This window comes from Rhinoraja longicauda, chromosome 12 (genome assembly GCF_053455715.1).
Source record: "Rhinoraja longicauda isolate Sanriku21f chromosome 12, sRhiLon1.1, whole genome shotgun sequence".
NCBI classification, from domain to species: Eukaryota; Metazoa; Chordata; class Chondrichthyes; order Rajiformes; family Arhynchobatidae; genus Rhinoraja; species Rhinoraja longicauda.
The window spans coordinates 50,305,991-50,324,611 of NC_135964.1; the positions used below are offsets into that span (position 1 = coordinate 50,305,991).

Genomic DNA, 18,621 nt, shown 5'->3' on the forward strand with positions numbered 1-18,621 from the left:
AGTGTAGCCCCCCCCCCACCCAAAGGATACCTGTATAGTATTCCACCCCACCCAATCGTGAGCACCAATGAGTCACTCAACCTCTCGCACCCAACAGAACATCTCCCCCAAATACCCCCTCCCCTGGGAGACCCGCACTGGAGTTCTCCACACTGAACCCCCCCCCCCCCCCCCAAGACCCAAACACCCCTCCTCTCACGTCCCCCCCACCAACCCACACCAAGCCCAGGGCAATCACAATCCCCTCACCCCCACACACATCTCCCCAACCCCCACCACACCAAGCACAGGGCAATCACAACCTCCTCACCCCCACCTCCCCCAACACTCCCCCCCCCCCCCCCCCCCAGCCCAGGGCATCACAATCTCCTCACCCCCCACCTCCCCCAACACTCCCCCCCCCAGCCCAGGGCAATCACAATCTCCTCACCCCCACCTTCCCCAACACCCCCCCCCTCAGCCCAGGGCAATCACAATCCCTCCACCCCCACACACCCCCCCTCCTCTCTCCCCCGGGACCTGGGGACTCACCCGGAATCATCTTTCCCCCTCCCCACCCCAGTTTCTGAATCTCACCCCCAACCCGAGATCGGGACTCTCTACACACCGGGATCCGAACTCTCCCCCCCCCCCCACCCTGGGATCCGAAATAATTCTCCCCCCCCCCTCAAATCTATTCTCCCCTCCCTCAAAATCAACTCCTTCCCACCCCCCTCCCAGAATTAATACACCCCCCCCCCTAACCACCCCACCCCCCCGGGATCCGAACTATACCCCCTCCCCTCCAGGGATTCATAACTTCCACCCCCCCCCCCCGATCAAGACTCTCCCCCTCCTCCCGTCCCTTCCCACCCCCTACCTGGGAATAAGAACCTTCCTCCTCCCCCTCAAACCCCCGCTGATCCAGACTCTCCCCCCACCCCGCACCCCAAATACAGACCCCCTCCTCAAATACAGACACCCCCCTCAAATACAGACACCCCCTCAAATACAGACACCCCCCTCAAATACAGACATCCCCCCTCAAATACAGACACCCCCCTCAAATACAGACATCCCCCTCAAATACAGACATCCCCCCCTCAAATACAGACACCCCCCTCAAATACAGACACCCCCCCTCAAATATAGACACCCCCCCCCCTCAACCCCGGGATCCGTATCCCCCACCTCCCCTTACCCCCCAAATCTAGACTCTTTCCCTCCCACATCCCCCTTCCCTCATTCCCCCCCCTCGCTTCCCCTCCAACCTCAACCCACCCCCTCTCTCTCAACCCCCTCACCCACCCTTCCCTCTCCACCCCCTTCCCCACCCCCCTCTCCTCACCAATCTCAACCCACCCCCTCTCACCTTCCCCCACCATCCTCCCCCTCTCCCTTAACCTACCCGCTCTCTATCCCCCCCCTCCTCCCTCCTCCCCCTCTCTCCCCCCCTCCTCCCTCCTCCCCCTCTCTCCCCCCCTTCCCTCTCTTCCCCTCCAACCTTCCCCCACCGTCTCTCCCCTTTCCCCTCCCCTCCTACAAATCCCCCTCCAACCTTCACCCACCCACTCTCTCCCCTCCCCTCTCTTTCTCTCTACCCTCGCCCACCCTTCCATTTCTACCCTCCTCCTCCCTCCCCCCACCCCTCTCTCTCTCCCTTCCCTCTCTCTCTCCCTTCCCTCTCTCTCTCCCTTCCCTCTCTCTCTCCCTTCCCTCTCTCTCCCTTCCCTCTCTCTCTCCCTTCCCTCTCTCTCTCCCTTCCCTCTCTCTCCCTTCCCTCTCTCTCTCCCTTCCCTCTCTCTCTCCCTCCCCTCGCCCCTCTCTCTCTCCCTCCCCTCACCCCTCTCTCTCTCCCTTCCCTCTCTCTCCCTTCCCTCTCTCTCTCCCTTCCCTCTCTCTCCCTTCCCTCTCTCCCTCCCCTCACCCCTCTCTCCCCCCCCCCCCTCTAACCTCCCCCCCCCGGTCCGTTACCTCAGGCGCCGGGCAGAGCGGGGCGAGGACGAGGAGGGCGAGAGCCGCCGGCATCACCACCATCTTCATCATCACCACCGTCTTCATGTTGGTGTCGATGTTGTGGCGGCGGGAGAGGAGGTGCGGGATCATGTCCGCTCGGCTCCGTCCGACGATGAGGACGAGGTAGTGAGGCGGGCGCTGGGTGGGTGGAGATATGGACAGAGAGGGGGGGGTTCGTGTCGTGTGTGAGGAGGCTCCGTCCGCTGTCGCCGCTGTAACTCCCTCCGACAGACTCGACTGGACTGGACTGGAGCGATGGAGGAGGGGGCGGTGTTTTGTGCCGCACCTGCAGCCGGGCCCGCCCACAGCCCGCAGCCCAGGCCCCAGCACCGCCACCTAGCGCTGAAGGCCCCGACCAGAGCCTCCCCGACACTCTCCGTCTGCCCGACGGCCTGGAGGAGGTACTGCAGCTCATTACAGACCCGGCTCTGCAGCGCCGCCGGCATGGAGGAGGTACTGCAGCTCATTGCAGACCCGGCTCTGCAGCGCCGCCGTCCTGGAGAAGGTACTGCAGCTCATTATAGCCGGCCCTGCAGCGCCGCCGTCCTCCCCCGCCGGCCTGGAGGAGGTATTGCAGCTCATTGCAGACCCGGCTCAGCAGCGCCGCCGGCCTGGAGGAGGTACTGCAGCTCATTACAGACCCAGCCCTGTAGCGCCGCCGTCCTCCCCTGCTGGCGGAGGTACTGCAGCTCATTACAGACCGGACTCTGCAGCGCCGCCGGCCTGGAGGAGATATTGCAGCTCGTTACAGTCCCGACCCTGCAGCGCCGCCGGCCTGGAGGAGGTACTGCAGCTCGTTGCAGCCGGCCCTGCAGCGCCGCCGGCCTGGAGGAGGTACTGCAGCTCATTACAGCCGGCCCTGCAGCGCCGCCGTCCTCCCCCGCCGGCTTGGAGGAGGCATTGCAGCTCATTACAGACCCGGCCCTGCAGCGCCGCCACCCTGGAGGAGGTACTGCAGCTCATTGTCGACCCGACCCTGCAGCGCCGCCGGCCTGGAGGAGGTACTGCAGCTCATTCCAGACCGGGCCCTGCAGCGGCGCCGGCGCGGAGGAGGTACTGCAGCTCATTACCCACCCGACCCCAGCAGCACCGCCGGCCTGGAGGAGGTACTGCAGTTCCTTCTCGTCTATCTTAATCAGCGCCGCGCCGCAGTCTGGAGGATGAACTGCAGCCCTATGCAGACCGGGCTGTGCAGCGCCGCCGGCCTGGAGGAGGTACTGCAGCTCATTGCAGTCCCGACCCTGCAGCGCCGCCGGCCTGGAGGATGTACTGCAACTCGTTACAGCCCGCCTTAATTAGCGTCGCTCTGCCCGGAGGAGGTACTGCAGCTCATTACAACCCAGCCCTGAGGCGCCGTCATCCTCCCCCGCTGCCCGGAGGAGGTACTGCAGCTCATTGCAGCCAGTATTAATCCAGAGACGCTGCCTGTCCCGCTGAGTTACTCCAATATTTTGTGTCTATCTACAGTCGGTATCAATGGAGCTGGGATGCCAGCTGCAGCGTCTCCCCTGCGCGGTGGAGGTACTGCAGCCCATTCCCGTCTGCATCAATGGAGCTGGGATGATAGCTGCAGCGCCGCCCGGCTCGGAGGGAGGTACTGCAGCTCCTGGCGGGTTACCAAAGGTGGTCGGTTTGACAACTGCAGCGCTCTCTCTGGACGCAGGAGGTACTGCAGCTCCTTGCTGCAGCGCCGCCCCCGGCTGGGAGGAGGTACTGCAGCTCATTCCAGTCTGCCTGAATCAGCGCCGCCCCCAGGCTCGGACGAGTCACTGCACCTCCTTGCCCATCTATGGATGGAGGCTGGGGTGACAGCTGCAGCGCCGCTCCCCGGTCCTGGAGGTACTGCGGCTCCTTGGTTGATTGCCAATATTGTTGCATAAAACCTCCCTAGTGGTTCTACTAGTTTCACTGTTGTCCTGGTGAATCTCATTGTCTGTAACTCGTTTTCATCTAGCCCACGGCTAACTGTTTACTTTATCATAGTTACATGTTTGCATATCTTTCACTCATTTGTTCTGCATCTCTCTTTGCCACTGTCTGTATCTCTCATTTCGCTTTCCCCTGACTCTCAGTCTGACGAAGGGTCCCGACCCAAAACGTCACCTATTCCTTTTCTCCAGAGATGTTGTCTGACCCGCTGAGTTACTACGGCTTTTTGTGTCTATCTTTTGTTCAACAAGAGTTCTCTAGTTCGGTACTGCACCCCTCTTACAATAAGGCACCCTTGTCTTCCCGTCCCTCTCTGCATCTCATGGCCCTGCACTTTAACATTTACCAGTAGTTCACGGTTATAAAATTATTCTATGTTCCTGTTCAAAACTATTAATGTGAATAATTTCACATTTTTCCTCATCGTAACTCCAACCTTGGATCTCATTGACTTACAAATTCGAAAGAGAAAATGGAGTTGGATTGGACACACCCTCAGAAAACCTGCCACAAACATCACCCGGCAAGCCCTGAAATGGAACCCCCAAGGAAAAAGGAAAAGAGGTCGCCCCAGGAACAGCTGGAGAAGAGGTGTCCAGGCAGAAATGTCCGGGAATGGGCTCAACTGGGGAGATTTCGAATGAACTGCCAACAACCGAGTGAGGTGGAGGACATTTGTCAATGGCCTATGCTCCATAGAGGAGCAAAGGGCTTAAGAAGAAGAAGAAGAAGAAGAAATCCAACCTTCGCTTAGTTGTTCATGGTATAAATCTGTAGGAGCACGTGGTGTTGAACTACAATACATGCTTGTGCATTATTGAAAGATAAACTGAGGAAACTGAGGAAACTAGAGGAAGACCAAGTGCAGACTGGGCGATTGCTTAGCTGAACACCTTCACTCAATCCGCCTAGACCTACGTGATCTCCCGGTTGCCAAACACTGTAAGTCCCCCTCCCATTCCCACACTGACCTTTCTGTCCTGGGCCTCCTCCACTGTCAGAGTGAGGCCCAGTGGAAATTGGAGGAACAGCACCTCATATTTCGCTTGGGCAGCTTACTCCCCAGCGGTATGAACATTGACTTCTCTAACTTCAAATAGCCCTTGCATTCCCTCGCTCTCCATCCTTCCTCCAGCCTAGTTTTCCTACTGGTTAATTTTACTGTTAGTATGCCTCATTGTCACCTTCCCCTCAGCTAACAATGGACCATTCCACATTTCCTTGATCAACGTCTGCTTTAGATCAATCTTTTTCACACCTTACATTCTCCTTGTACCCTTCCATACCTCTAGCTTCCCTCTCCTCTGACTCTCAGTCTGAAGGAGGGTCTCAACCCAAAACGTTACCCATTCCTTTTTTCCAGAAATGCTGCCTGATCTGCTGAGTTACTCCAGCATTTTGTGTCTATCTTCAGTGTAAACCAGCATCTGCAGTTCCTTCCTACACAAACTAGAGTGAGCCTTTAATAATTTAATCTGTTGACCAAATATTCAAACCAATATGTTATACACCAGGCCAAATGGCCTCCTGCTGCACCTATTTTCTATGACTCTGAAACAATGAGAATGGATTTTTTAAAGAGAAACAAATGCTTGATTAATTTATTTACTAGTTTATGGAAATTGCAGTGGGCAGGTGGAGAAAATGCTGTTCAGAGTAAGTATTAGAGACATTTGATATTTAGTTTAGTTTAGTTTTGAGATACAGGCTCTTCAGCCCACCCACCGAGTCAGCAACGACCAGCGATCCCTGTAAATTAACACCATCCTACATACTCCTAGAGCTCAGAGGACCATCGGAACACAGCTACCAGCCTTGGAGGGCACCCACAACACACGATGCCTCAGAAAAGCCACCAGCATCCACAAAGACTCTTCACACCCCTGCAACAGTCTGTTCGAACTCCTTCCATCGGGCAGACGATACAAGGCCTTCTACGCCTGCACCTCCAGACTCAGGAACAGCTTCATCCCCAGGGCCATAGCTGCCATGAACCGGTCATGCTGAGCCGGATGGTCACATCGCACAGTGATCCGGCACAGATCTACTTGCACTTTATTCTGTTTTAAAACTGTTACAATTTGTTTCGTTGGGTTGTTTAAATGAATAATTAATACTGACTAGCTAATTAATTTATTGCATCGTATGGGAGGCGCATTCCCAATCTCGTTGTACCCCTGTACAATGACAATAAAGATGTATTGTATTGTATTGTATTGTATACACGAGGGACAACTTACATTAATACCAAGCCAATGAACCTACAAATGTAAGTCTTTGGCATGGGGTCACGTGTGGCTGCGCCTAACGGCTGCGGCTCGCTGGCAGTCTGTTTGTCTTTTTTCCTTTTTTTTTGGTTGTGTGTCGGTGTTGGGATGGTTTTTGTTTCTGTTTTTGGCTGTGTATGTGTGGGGGGGGGTGGGGGGGGGGGGGTGGGGGAAACCTTTCTTTTATTAGGTCTCTTCCCCGGGGCGCAGCTCGGCCGCGGGGCCTTCCATCGCCCGCGGGGCCTTCTATCGCCCGGCGCGGCTCGGCCGCTGGACTTAACATCGCTGGCGCGGCTCGGCCGCGGGACGTTTCAGTGCCCGGTGCGGCTCGGCCGCGGAGCCTTCCATCCCCTTGCGGGGGCTGTGCGTGTCGGTCGCCTCGGTAGGGGTCGAGCTGCCTGTCCGTGGGCGTGGGGGGAAGAGAGTGGAAGTTTTGTTGCCTTCCATCACAGTGAGGGGGTGTTTGGGGCCACTGTGATGGATGTTTGTGTTGGGGTCGTGTGTCCTGTGTTCTTTTCTTTTTTGTTGTGTTCTGTGACTGCTGTAATTTTGTTCGGTATCTCGGTACCGAATGACAATAAAGTTCTGTTCTGTGGGAGAAAACCGAAGATCTCGGAGAAAACCCACATGATCACAGGGAGAACGTACAAGTTCCATGCAGACAAGCACCCGAGGTCAGTATCGAACCCGGGTCTCTGGTACTGCAAGCACTGTAAGGCAGCAGCTCTACCGCTGCGCCACCGTGACACCTGTTTAGCCAGAGGGTGGCGAAACTGTGGAATTAATGGCCACAGACGGGTGTGGAGGCCATTGGGTATTTTTAAAGCCGAGATTGATAGATTCTTGATTAGGAAGAACGTCATAAGGCTACGGGGAGAAGGCAGGAGAATGGTGTTGAGAGGGAAAGATAGATCAGCCATGATTCAATGACGGAACAGACTCGATGGGCCGAATGGCCTAATTCTGCTCCTGTGTCTTATGGTCTTATGGAAAATGGGGCAAAGAACAGAAGTATTGACGGCTTTGGAGGCCAAGTCATTTGGTATTTTTAAAGTGGAGATTGAGAGGTTTCAGCTTAGTGTACTTAATTTTTGTCACGTGAATCGAGGTACAATGAAATGGTTTTTCGCTGCCAGCTATCCAGGCAGTAGTTCCTGATTAGTGAGGGCCTTCAAAGGACTACAGGGGAATAGAACAGGGTTGAGAGGGGAAAATAGATCAGCCATGATTGAATGGTAGAACAGACTCGATGGGCTGAATGGCCTAATTCTGCTCCTCTGTCTTATGATCCTGTGACTTCCCAGTGCCCTGCCGTTTACTGGGCGTGCTGTAACACACAAACAAGGAAAATAATACAAGGACTGCCGGTCAATGCTTCTTAAACCAGTCGGCCGATTACTAGACTGACATGAGTAATGAGTCTCTCTGAGAATCATTGCTTACCCTTGTTATTGTTACGTGGTCAATCTTCTACAACAGTGAACTGGACTGGAACAGTCACAAAATGATTTTGGAATGTGCAGGAGATTAAGATACCCACAAAAACAACCACCCCTACTGCAAATACCATTGCAAGTAGTAAAACAGCAGTAGGCAATATCTTGCCCTCTTAATATACACCATGTGGTGATCAATTATCATCAGGCTTCATGGTACCAGCTTTTAAAGGTCAATCAAAGAATATTGGAAACTAGTGCAACTTATAGATTTAAGGTATGGGGGGCAAAAGATTTACTGGGAACCTGAGGGGTAACTTTTTTACGCAAAGGGTGGTAGGTGTACAGAACGTGCTGCCAGACGAGTTAGTGGAGGCAGAGACTATCGCAACGTTTAAGAAACATTTAGACAGGTACATGGATAGGTTTAGAAGGTATCACAAAATGCTGGAGTAACTCAGCAGGTCAGGCAGCATCTAGGAGAGAGGGAATGGGTGACGTTTCGGGTCGAGACCCTTCTTCAGACTGATATAGGTTTAGAGGGATATGGGCCAAATGCAGGCAGGTGGGACTAGTGTAGATGGGTCATGGTGGCCGGTGTGGGCAAGTTGGGCCGAAGGGCCTGTTTCCACGCTGTATCATACTATGACACTATGACTCTAGTGGTGGGGAACTAGAATTACAACAGACTTCACTTTAACAAAAATAGAAACTTCTTATACAAGACATTTCAACTTTATTGGATTCCACATTGAAATGGGACATTATCTATAAGCTTAAATTTTCAAGAGGATGGTAGTCATGGGAGTAAAGAGTGTTTTATTGTCAGGAACCAAAACGGAATAATGAAATTCTTACTTGCAGCAGCACAACAGCTATGCAAACACAGTAAAGAGTAGATGCCTTTGTAAATAACTAGATGATTCCAGTAAAGAGTAGACGCCTTTGTAAACAACAAGCATGATTTTATTGTCAGGAACCAAAACAGAACAATGAAATTCTTTCTTGCAGCAGTACAACAGCTACAGTAAAGAGTAGACGCCTTTGTAAATAACAAACATGATTCCAGAATCTAGGACCAGAGGGCGCAGCCTCAGAATAAAATGGCGTCTCTTCAGAATGGAGACGAGGAGGAATTTCTTTAGCCAGAGAAATGGTGAATCTGCGGAATTTGTTGTCACAGTGATTAGTCTGATTTAGATTCAGGGAGTTATTAACAAATGAGCCTAGCAGGAGTCTATAAGTAAAGAGAACAGACACAGCTGGGTCCAATGGGCTTCAAGTATTTCACAGTTCAAACCTCTGGAGCAAAACTATTATGCAACACCATATTGGTGGTGCAGCGGTAGAGTTGATGCCTTACAGCGCCAGAGACCCGGGTTCGATCCTGACCACGGGCTCTGTCTGTACGGAGTTTGTATGTTCCCCCCATGATCCGCGTGGGTTGTCTCCGAGATCTTCGGTTTCCACGTTGTATCTCTAAACTAAACGAAATAAATTCCTCCAATTTCCGCCTTCACTTTTTAGCCTTGCAACCTTTTCCCTCTCAGTCTTGCTTCTGAGCATATCCCCCAGGCAAGCGCAACTGGTCCACGATCGATAAATGCACCCGAAAGCCATGCACAACTTTCTGAGTTAAAATCGATTAAAAGATCAGTTCTGTGCGGTTGATAAATTACTCGCTGCTATGGAATTTTATCAGTGGAAAAAACTCTCCAATAATCTTCAAGGTTGCATGAGGGAAGTTTCTTCAGCTTTTAAATTGGTTGAAACTGAAAAGTTCAAAGTCAACTTATACTTAGAAAGTTTGATTGGCACAAAATGCTCAAACTCAGCGGGTCAGGCAGCATCTCTGGGGAAAAGAAATAGGTGACGTTTCGGGTCGAGACCCTTCATCAGACTGAAGAAGTTCTTCAGTTTCTGACTATCTTCAGTTTAAACCAGCATCTCCGGTACCTTCCTACAGGATGGCCCTGCAGAGAGTAGTGCGTTCGGCAGAACGCACCATGGGAACTACACTCACCCCCCTGCAGGACCTATACATCAGGAGGTGCAGATCCAGAGCAAGCAAGATCATGAGGGACCCCTGCCACCCCAGTAACGGACTGTTCCAGATGCTACGGTCAGGCAAATGCCTCCGCTGTCACGCTGTGAAAACGGAGAGGATGAGACGGAGTTTCTTCCCACAGGCCATCAGGACTGTCAACTTTTATAACTCCAGAGACTAAATTTTTGTCTACACTATAGTAACTTATTAACTTTATTTATATGCTGTAACTGTAATTCTTTTTTGTGCACAATCCGCAGGCATTGCCACTTTCATTTCACTGCACATCGTGTATGTGTATGTGACAAATAAACTTGACTTGACTTGATTAGAAAAGTTTATTAGTTTCTGAATTCATATTTTTTCTCTATTAATGGATCCTAAAGTATTACGGAATAATACTTTATATCGGTGGGTCGAAGGGCCTGTGTCTGCATTGTAGCTCTGAAGTCTAAAGTTTAAAATCAATAGGTGCATAATTTACTGTGTACTTATAATCGTGGTATTAAATCTAATAACATTAATAAAAATCCAGTTGTTTCTCCTCGACAACAGCACAGGGACGAAGTTCAGTTTAGTTTATTGTCACGTGTACTGAGGTACAGGGAAAAACTTTTGTTGGCTGCTAACCAGTGAGCAGAAAGACAATACATGATTACAATCGAGCCGTCCACAGTGTATGATAAGTCCACATGATAAGGGAATAACATTTAGAGCCAGCAAAGTCCAAGTTTAAGAAGACCATTGTTAAAGTAAGAAATGTTTGCTGTGGGAGTGGAGATTTAAGAGTGTGGAGCAATTGTAATGCGTGATTGTAGATCTGCGTCTGTGGCTAGCTCGCAAACAGTCTCCTGGGTTGGGCGCCATCTTGGAAGTCGCTTAAAGGATCGAGGGTGTCATTAGCGTTCGGCCAGGGAGCTGGAATAAGTCACGGTACATTCCTCACAGCAGCCCGAGGCACTCACGTTCATTATGGAGCGATGTCCTTTCCAATCAGCATCCATTTTCCAGCCTTCAATAACATGGAGGGGGAATTCATTTTCTTGAGCTGCCAGGGTAAGGTGGGGGTGGCGTAGACTGAGGAGTAGCTGGAGACGTGAGACTGTATGGCGGGGGTGGATCGCCGGGGTCATCCATCGCTTGGTTGTGGATGTAGGGGGGAGGAGAAGGTGAGGCTGCAAAGAAACATAAAGAGCAATAAAAAGATATGAACCGAACTGGCAGCAATTCGTATCCCCAAATGAGTTTCCAGCTATATTAAAAAAAAGGTCTGCTGTCTAGTATTCACATAGATATAAAAACTCGTTTAATACTGAAAAATGTCTGCACTCAAGGGTGGATGTAGAAACTATTGTAATGTATACGGTGGCGCAGCGGTAGAGTTTCTGCCTTACATCGCCAGGGACAGGCATCCGATCCCGACTATGGGCGCTGTCTGTACGGAGTTTGTACGTTCTCCCCGTGACCGCGTGTGTTTTCTCCAGGTGCTCCGGTTTCCTCCCTCATTCCAAAGACGTACTATGTTAATTGGCTTGGTATAAATGTAAATTGCCCCTACTGTGTGTAGGATAGTGATAATAGACAATAGACAATAGACAACAGGTGCAGGAGTAGGCCATTTTGCCCTTCGAGCCAGCACCACCATTCTGGTCGGCACGGACTCAGTGGGCCGAAGGGCCTGTTCCCGCACCGTATCCCTAAACGAAACTAAACTATATTTAGGCAACATACATAATCATCCCAATGGAGATCCATTGAATATCTTTAATCAGACTTTACTGGAATTTATCTTGCACCAAACGTTATTCCCATTATACTGTGTCTGTATACAGTGGACAGCTTGATTGTAATCATGTATAGTCTTCCGCTGACTGGATAGCACGCAACAAAAAAGCTTTTCACTGTACCTCAGTACACGTGACATAGATAAACTAAACTAACTGAACAATCATGATCAAGATTATTTATTCACAAAATGCTGGAGTAACTCAGCAGGTCAGGCAGCATCTCAGGAGAGAAGGAATGGGTGACGTTTCGGGTCGAGAACCTTCTTCAGACCAAGAGAATGATCAAGAGAATGGAAGCACAGTGGCAAAGCTGATCGAGCTGCTGCCTCACAGCACCAGAGATCTGGGTTCGATCCTGACGGCACGGTGGCGCAGCGGTAGAGTTGCCGCCTTACAGCGAATGCAGCGCCGGAGACTCAGGTTCGATCCTGACTACGGGCACCGTCTGTACGGAGTTTGTACGTTCTCCCCGTGACCTGCGTGGGTTTTCTCCGAGATCTTCGGTTTCCTCCCACACTCCAAAGACGTACAGGTATGTAGGTTAATTGGCTGGGCAAATGTAAAAATTGTCCCTAGGGTGTAGGATAGTGTTAGTGTGCGGGGATCACTGGGCGGCGCGGACCCGGTGGGCCGAAGGGCCTGTTTCCTCGCTGTATCTCTAAATCTAAAAAAAATCTAAATCTGAATCTGACCTCGGATGCCGTCTGTGTGGCGTTTGCACGTTCTCCCTGTGACCACGTGGGTTTCCTCTGGGAGCTCTGGTTTCCGCCCACGTCCCAAACACATGAGTATTTGTAGGTTAATTGGCCTCTCTGTAAGTTGCCCCGAGAATGTAGGGAGTGGATGGAAAAGTGGGACAAACATGGAATTAGTGAGTCCACTAAAATGCTGACCATCCATCACGCGTTCACACTAGTTCTATGTTATCACACTCTCACATCCACTCCCTACACACTAGGAGGCAAGTTACAGAAACCAATTAACCCTCAAACCTGCACGTCTTTCTCCACTGTCCCACATTGGCACCTCACCTTTAATGACGCTATTGTCTATAACACAAAGATTCTTGGGAACACAATTATTTTGGTCTAGCAGAACCACCTGTATCAAGAGGGTAGAAGACAGGCTCGACAGAACCTGTCACGCATCTTACGACAAGGCGAAGTGATATGGATTAGTTTGTGACATTATTTTATTTTAGCATCATTTTTCGGCACAAACATTGTGGGCTGAAGGGCCTGTTTCTGTGCTGTCCCGTTCTATGTTGTATGTTCAATGTTCTGTGTTCCATGCTCTATGCTTTATTTTAACATGTTCTATGTTGTATGTCTACGTTCTATTTTCTAAGTTCATAAGTCATACTGTAGGAGCGGATTTAAGCCAATTGGCACATTCAAGTCTACTCAGCCCTTCAACCGTGGCTAATCTATCTCCCCCTCTCTAGGTTCTATGCTCCACGCTCTGTTCTATGTTATACTTTCTACGCAAAAGATTTTCACTGTACCTCAGTACACGTGACAGCAAACAAAACTGAAAGTGAACTGAACTGATGTTGTGTGTTCTAAGTTCCATGTTCAATGTTCCATTTGATGTTCTATGTTGTATCTGTATGTTCCATGCTCAATGTTTTATTTTCTATGTTCTACATTCTATGCTCTGTTCTATGTTATACTTCCTATGTTGTATGTTGAAATGTCATAGAGTCATAGAGTGATACAGTGTGGAAACAGGCCCTTCGGCCCAACTTGCCCACACCGGCCAACATGTCCCAGCTACACTAGTCCCACCTGCCCGCATTTGGTCCACATCCCTCCAAACATGTCCTATCCACGTATGATCTATGTTCTATTTACTATGTTCCGAGCCCTGTGTTCCATGTTTTCTGTTCTCTGTTCCATGCTATGAGGTACATTCTATTTTCCATGATCTGTGCTCTATTTCAAAAAAGATAACAGAGAAACAGTTTGAGAGGTAGACACAAAAAGCTGGAGAAACTCAGCGGGGCAGGCAGCATCTCTGGAGAGAAGGAATGGGTGACGTTACCGGGTCGAGACCCTTCTTCAGACACGAATCGTCACCCATTCCTTCTCTCCAGAGATGCTGCCTGACCCGCTGAGTTACTCCAGCGTTTTGTGTCTATCTTGGGGTTAAACCAGCATCTGCAGTTCCTTCCTGCACAACAGGGAGAGAGATGGTAATTTGAGAAAGGGTGAGGTAGGTGAAAATACCTTTACTTGATAAGTGTTTCTTCAAGCCGATGCTTACCATTGAATTGCGTGACGGTATTGAGCTGAGGTCCCTGCATGATGCCCACACGCGTGTTCCAGTAGTTATTCATACACATGCCGATGCAAATGGCAATGCCAGCAATGACTCCCAGGAGAATGATGATCCCAAATATGGCCGCTGCTATTTCTGTCCCTCTGTGGACGAAATAAGAATAGTTTTTAAAAATACAAACGTGGAAAATAGGTGCAGGAGTAGGCCATTTGGCCCTTCGAGCCAGCACCGCCATTTAACATGATCACGGCTGATCATCCAAAATCAGTACCCCGTTCCTGCTTTCTCCTCATATCCCTTGATTCCGTAAGTCCTAAGAGCTAAATAGAAACATAGAAACATAGAAAATAGGTGCAGGAGTAGGCCATTCGGCCCTTCGAGCCTGCACCGCCAGTCAATATGATCATGGCTGATCATCCAGCTCAGTAACCTGTACCTGCCTTCTCTCCATACCCCCTGATCCCTTTAGCCACAAGGGCCACATCTAACTCCCTCTTAAATATAGCCAATGAAGTGGCCTCAACTACCTTCTGTGGCAGAGAATTCCACAGACTCACCACTCTCTGTGTGAAGAAATGTTTTCTCATCTCGGTCCTAAAAGACTTCCCCCTTATCCTTAAACTGTGACCCCTGGTTCTGGACTCCCCCAACATCGGGAACAATCTTCCCGCATCTAACTCAGCGGGTCGTAAGTTCATGTTCATAAGTGATAGAAGCAGAATTAGGCCATTCGGCCCATCAAGTCAACTCCGCCATTCAATCATGGGTGATCTATCTTTCCCTCTCAAACTCATTCTCCTACCTTCTCCCCATAACCCCTGACATCCGTACTAATCAAGAATCTATCTATCCCTGCCTTAAAAATAGGGCGGCACGGTGGCGCAGCGGTAGAGTTGCTGCCTTACAGCGAATGCAGCGCCAGAGACCCGGGTTCAATCCCGACTACGGGTGCTGTCTTTACGGAGTTTGCACGTTCGCCCCGTGACCTGCGTGGGTTTTTCTCCGAGATCTTCGCTTTCCTCCCACACTCCAAAGACGTACAGCTTTGTAGGTTAATTGGCTTGGTAAATGTAAAAATTATCCCCAATGCATGTAGGATCGTGTTAATATGCGGGGATCACTGGTCGGCGCGGACCCGGCGGGCCGAAGGTTCTGTTTCCACGCTGTATATCCAAACTAAACTAAACTAAACTAAACATCCGTACTAATCAAGAACCTATCTATCTATCTCTGATAAAAATATCAGCATCTTTGGAGAAAAATGAATTGGTGACGTTTCGGTTTGAGACCATTCTTCAGTCATACATTCAGAAGGAGTGTCTTGACCCGAAACGTCAGGTATTTCTTTTCTTCAGAGATGCTGCCAGACCCATTGAGTTACTCCAGCACTCTTATGTCTTTAGCTTCTCTGGACAAACCATCTTACCCACCCTCTGGTGGCTAAACTGTGGAATTGCAATTACAGGTCAGTCAAGAAGTCAAACATAATTAAAAGGAACTGCAGATGCTGGTTTATACCAAAGATAGACACGAAATGCTGGTGTCAAGAGTGTCCGTTCAATTGTCTTATGCACCGAAATTGAACATTGAAATTCTCACTTGCAGCAGCACAATGGGTTAGACAATAGATAATAGACATTAGACAATAGACAATAGACAATAGACAATAGACAATAGACAATAGACAATAGACAATAGGTGCAGGAGGAGGCAATTCGGCCCTTCGAGCCAGCACCGCCATTCAATGTGATCATGGCTGATCATTCTCAATCAGTACCCCGTTCCTGCCTTCTCCCCATACCCCCTGACTCCGCTATCCTTAAGAGCACTATCCAGCTCTCTCTTGAATGCATTCAGAGAATTGGCCTCCACTGCCTTCTGAGGCAGAGAATTCCACAGATTCACAACTCTCTGACTGAAAAAGTTTTTCCTCATCTCAGTTCTAAATGGCCTACCCCTTATTCTTAAACTGTGGCCCCTCGTTCTGGACTCCCCCAACATTGCGAACATGTTTCCTGCCTCTAACGTGTCCATGCGTTTGTAAATGCAGTACTCAATTAATAATATAATAAAGAAACAAGAAAAGGGTCAATAAATAAATAAATAAATAAACAATAGTAGTGCAGAACAAAACATAAGAGACGAGCGAGCTGTTGGTGTAATAAGGCTCCAGCGTTTGTTTAGTTTCAGAGGTACATCATGGAAACAGGCCCTTCGTCCCACCGAGTCCACGCCAACCTGCGATCATCCTGCCTGCACTAGTTCCATGTAATCCCACTTTCACATCCACTCCCTACACACCAGGGGGCTATTTACAGAGGGTCAATTAACCCACATACCTGCTCGTCTTTGTGATGTGGGCGGAAACCGGAGCACCTGGAGAAGTTCCGTGATCTCCAGAGAAGCTGCCTGACCCGCTGAATTACTCCAGCATTCTTTTGTCACCCGACATCTGCAGTTCCTTTTTTTCTACCACGTTTCTACAATTTCGACTGGTGTCGTGACAAATTCCAATTTAAATTATAACTCATAGACAATAGACAATAGACAATAGATAATAGGTGCAGGAGTAGGCCATTCGGCCCTTCGAGCCAGCACCGCCATTCAATGTGATCATGGCTGATCATTCTCAATCAGTACTCATGGGACATCTCAAAAGATTAAACGCAAAACAAAAACCTAAAAACAAAGACGGTTTCTTTTGTCGGTTAATTGCCTTGGTATAAATGTAAATTGTCCCCGGTGTGTGTTGGATGGTGTTAATGTGCGGGGATCACTGGTTCGGTGTGGACTCGGTGGGCCGCTGGGCCTGTTTCCGCGCTGTATCTCTAAACTAAACAAAACTGTAGTCTGAGGAAGTGTCTCGACCCGAAACGTCACCCACTCCTTCTCTCCAGAGATGCTGCCTGTCCCGCTGAATTACTCCAGCATTTTGTGTCTGCCTTTGGTTTAAACCAGCATCGGCGGTTCCTTCCTACACAAAACTTAAAAAGCATTTAAAATGACTTCAAAAGTAAAACTATTTGTACGTGTGCAGGTGAAAATTAGGCTTTCAGCCAGGAAGAATGTTTTGGAATGTCCTTGTTGAAGAATGCCATGGTAAATTTGTTGCTACTCACCGCCGTTCCATTCCAATGACAGAAACGGCAACTTCATCATCAACTCTGAAGCCAGCCTCTCCAAAATCCTTGTGCGGCTTTATCTTGGTGCATAAATCTCCAGGATTAGACATCAACACAGTCAGACATCAACACTACCTACTCCGGCTTGCAACTGAATAAACTGGCAGGAGAGATGGGAAGGTACACACTGTATTGCTCTGTAACGAGTTCAGCAAGTGTGTGTGTGTGGACATTAAAACAGGTAGCGACCAGAAATAGCCATTGTCCCGGTTATTCCTTCCATCGGAATATGAAGTGCGGAGTACTTTTTAAACACTTCCCCTGTTGAGTAAACTTCCTTGTGAGATGGACAATGAATTAAAGATCGCTTTTAATTAGCAGCAGGAGGGGAAAATAAGATATTCATCGCATGGGGCTTCCCGTAGGTTAGAGCTTAGTTTACCGGGGGGGGGTGCCAATTAAGTGCTTTGTCCACTGTTTCCACAGCAACAACTAACAAACTTTTTTGATGCCGTAAAATACATACCTTCTGGCGTGATGGTGTCACGGTGTAGAGCAGAGGAGGGTTTGGCTTGCTGCTTGACAAGAGCTTGTTGTTTTTTGAAGGAGTGCCAGGACTACAGGATCTGAGCTACAGGGAGAGGTTGAGCAGGCTGGGTCTCTATTCCTTGGAGTGGTCTTACAGAAGTGTATAAAACTCACGAGAGGAATAGATCGGGTAGACGCACAGAGTTTAGTTTAGTTTAGAGATACAGCGCGGAAACAGGCCCTTCAGCCCACCGGGTCCGCGCCGACCAGCGATCCCCGCACATTAACATCATCCTATACCCACTAGGGACAATTTACACGTACACCAAGCCAATTAACCTACAAATGTCTTTGGAGTGTGGGAGGAAACCGAAGATCTTGGAGAAAACCCAAGCAGGTCACGGAGAGAACGTACAAACTCCGCACAGACAGCGCCTGTAGTCGGGATCGAACCCAGGTCTCCGGGGCTGCATCCTCTGTAAGGCAGCAACTCTACCGCTGCACCACTGAGTCTCTTGCCCAGAGTAGGTAAATCGAGAACTAGAGGTGAGGGGGGTAAAGATCTAATAGGAATCTGAGGGGTAAATTTTTCACACAGAGGGTGGTGGGTGTATGGAACGAGCTGCCCGAGGAGGTAGTTGAGGCAGGGACTATCCCAAACTTTAAGAAACAGTTAGACAGGTACGTGGATAGGACAGGTTTGGAGGGATATGGGCCGAACACGGGGAAGGTGGGACTAGTGTAGCTGGGGCACGTTGGCCGGTGTGGGCAAGTTGGGCCGAAGGGCCTGTTTCCACACTGTATCACTCTATGAGGACCTGAATCATTAGTACAGTGGATCCTCCCATAATTTTGGTGTCATTTTCCCTTCAAAGAACTTCACTTTACTTCACGAAGGTATCACAAAATGCTGGAGTAACTCAGCAGGTCAGGCAGCATCTAGGAGAGAAGGAATGGGTGACGTTTCGGGTCGAGACCCTTCTTCAGACTGATGTTTTGACTTCATTTTACTTCACGCACACATCCAAAATACTTCACAGTGGTCGCTTTAGGCAATTCTGAAAACCAATAACCAATTTACCAAACCCTCACCATTCCAAGCTGTGGCCTGGGTGGTGAATAGACAATAGACAATTCTCAACCCGAAACGTCACCAATTTTCACGGGCTGTGGTTAATTTCAATAGACAATAGACAATAGGTGTTGGAGTCGGCCAATCGGCCCTTCGAG

At 49.5% G+C, this 18,621-nt stretch overlaps 2 protein-coding genes across 3 annotated transcripts in view; both read right to left on the minus strand.

The window, feature by feature from the left end:
• The window catches only part of LOC144599006 (amyloid-beta precursor protein-like), a 161,654-nt gene extending 159,402 nt beyond the window's left edge, over nucleotides 1-2,252 (minus strand). For both annotated transcript variants that reach the window (XM_078409728.1, XM_078409727.1), the window contains exon 1: nucleotides 1,954-2,252. In XM_078409728.1, coding sequence (XP_078265854.1) covers nucleotides 1,954-2,085 — 132 coding nt within the window. In that variant the 5' untranslated portion in view covers nucleotides 2,086-2,252. The remainder of the gene's footprint in view (nucleotides 1-1,953) is intronic.
• Nucleotides 2,253-8,644: 6,392 nt separating this feature from the next.
• On the minus strand, nucleotides 8,645-16,982 carry cyyr1 (cysteine/tyrosine-rich 1). The gene is made up of 3 exons (XM_078408802.1): nucleotides 16,861-16,982; nucleotides 13,727-13,884; nucleotides 8,645-10,849 (listed from the first exon to the last, which is right to left on the minus strand). The coding sequence occupies exons 1-3, from the start codon at nucleotides 16,971-16,973 to the stop codon at nucleotides 10,710-10,712; spliced, it is 411 nt and encodes a 136-aa protein (XP_078264928.1). The 5' UTR covers nucleotides 16,974-16,982; the 3' UTR covers nucleotides 8,645-10,709.
• Nucleotides 16,983-18,621: the final 1,639 nt, after the last annotated feature.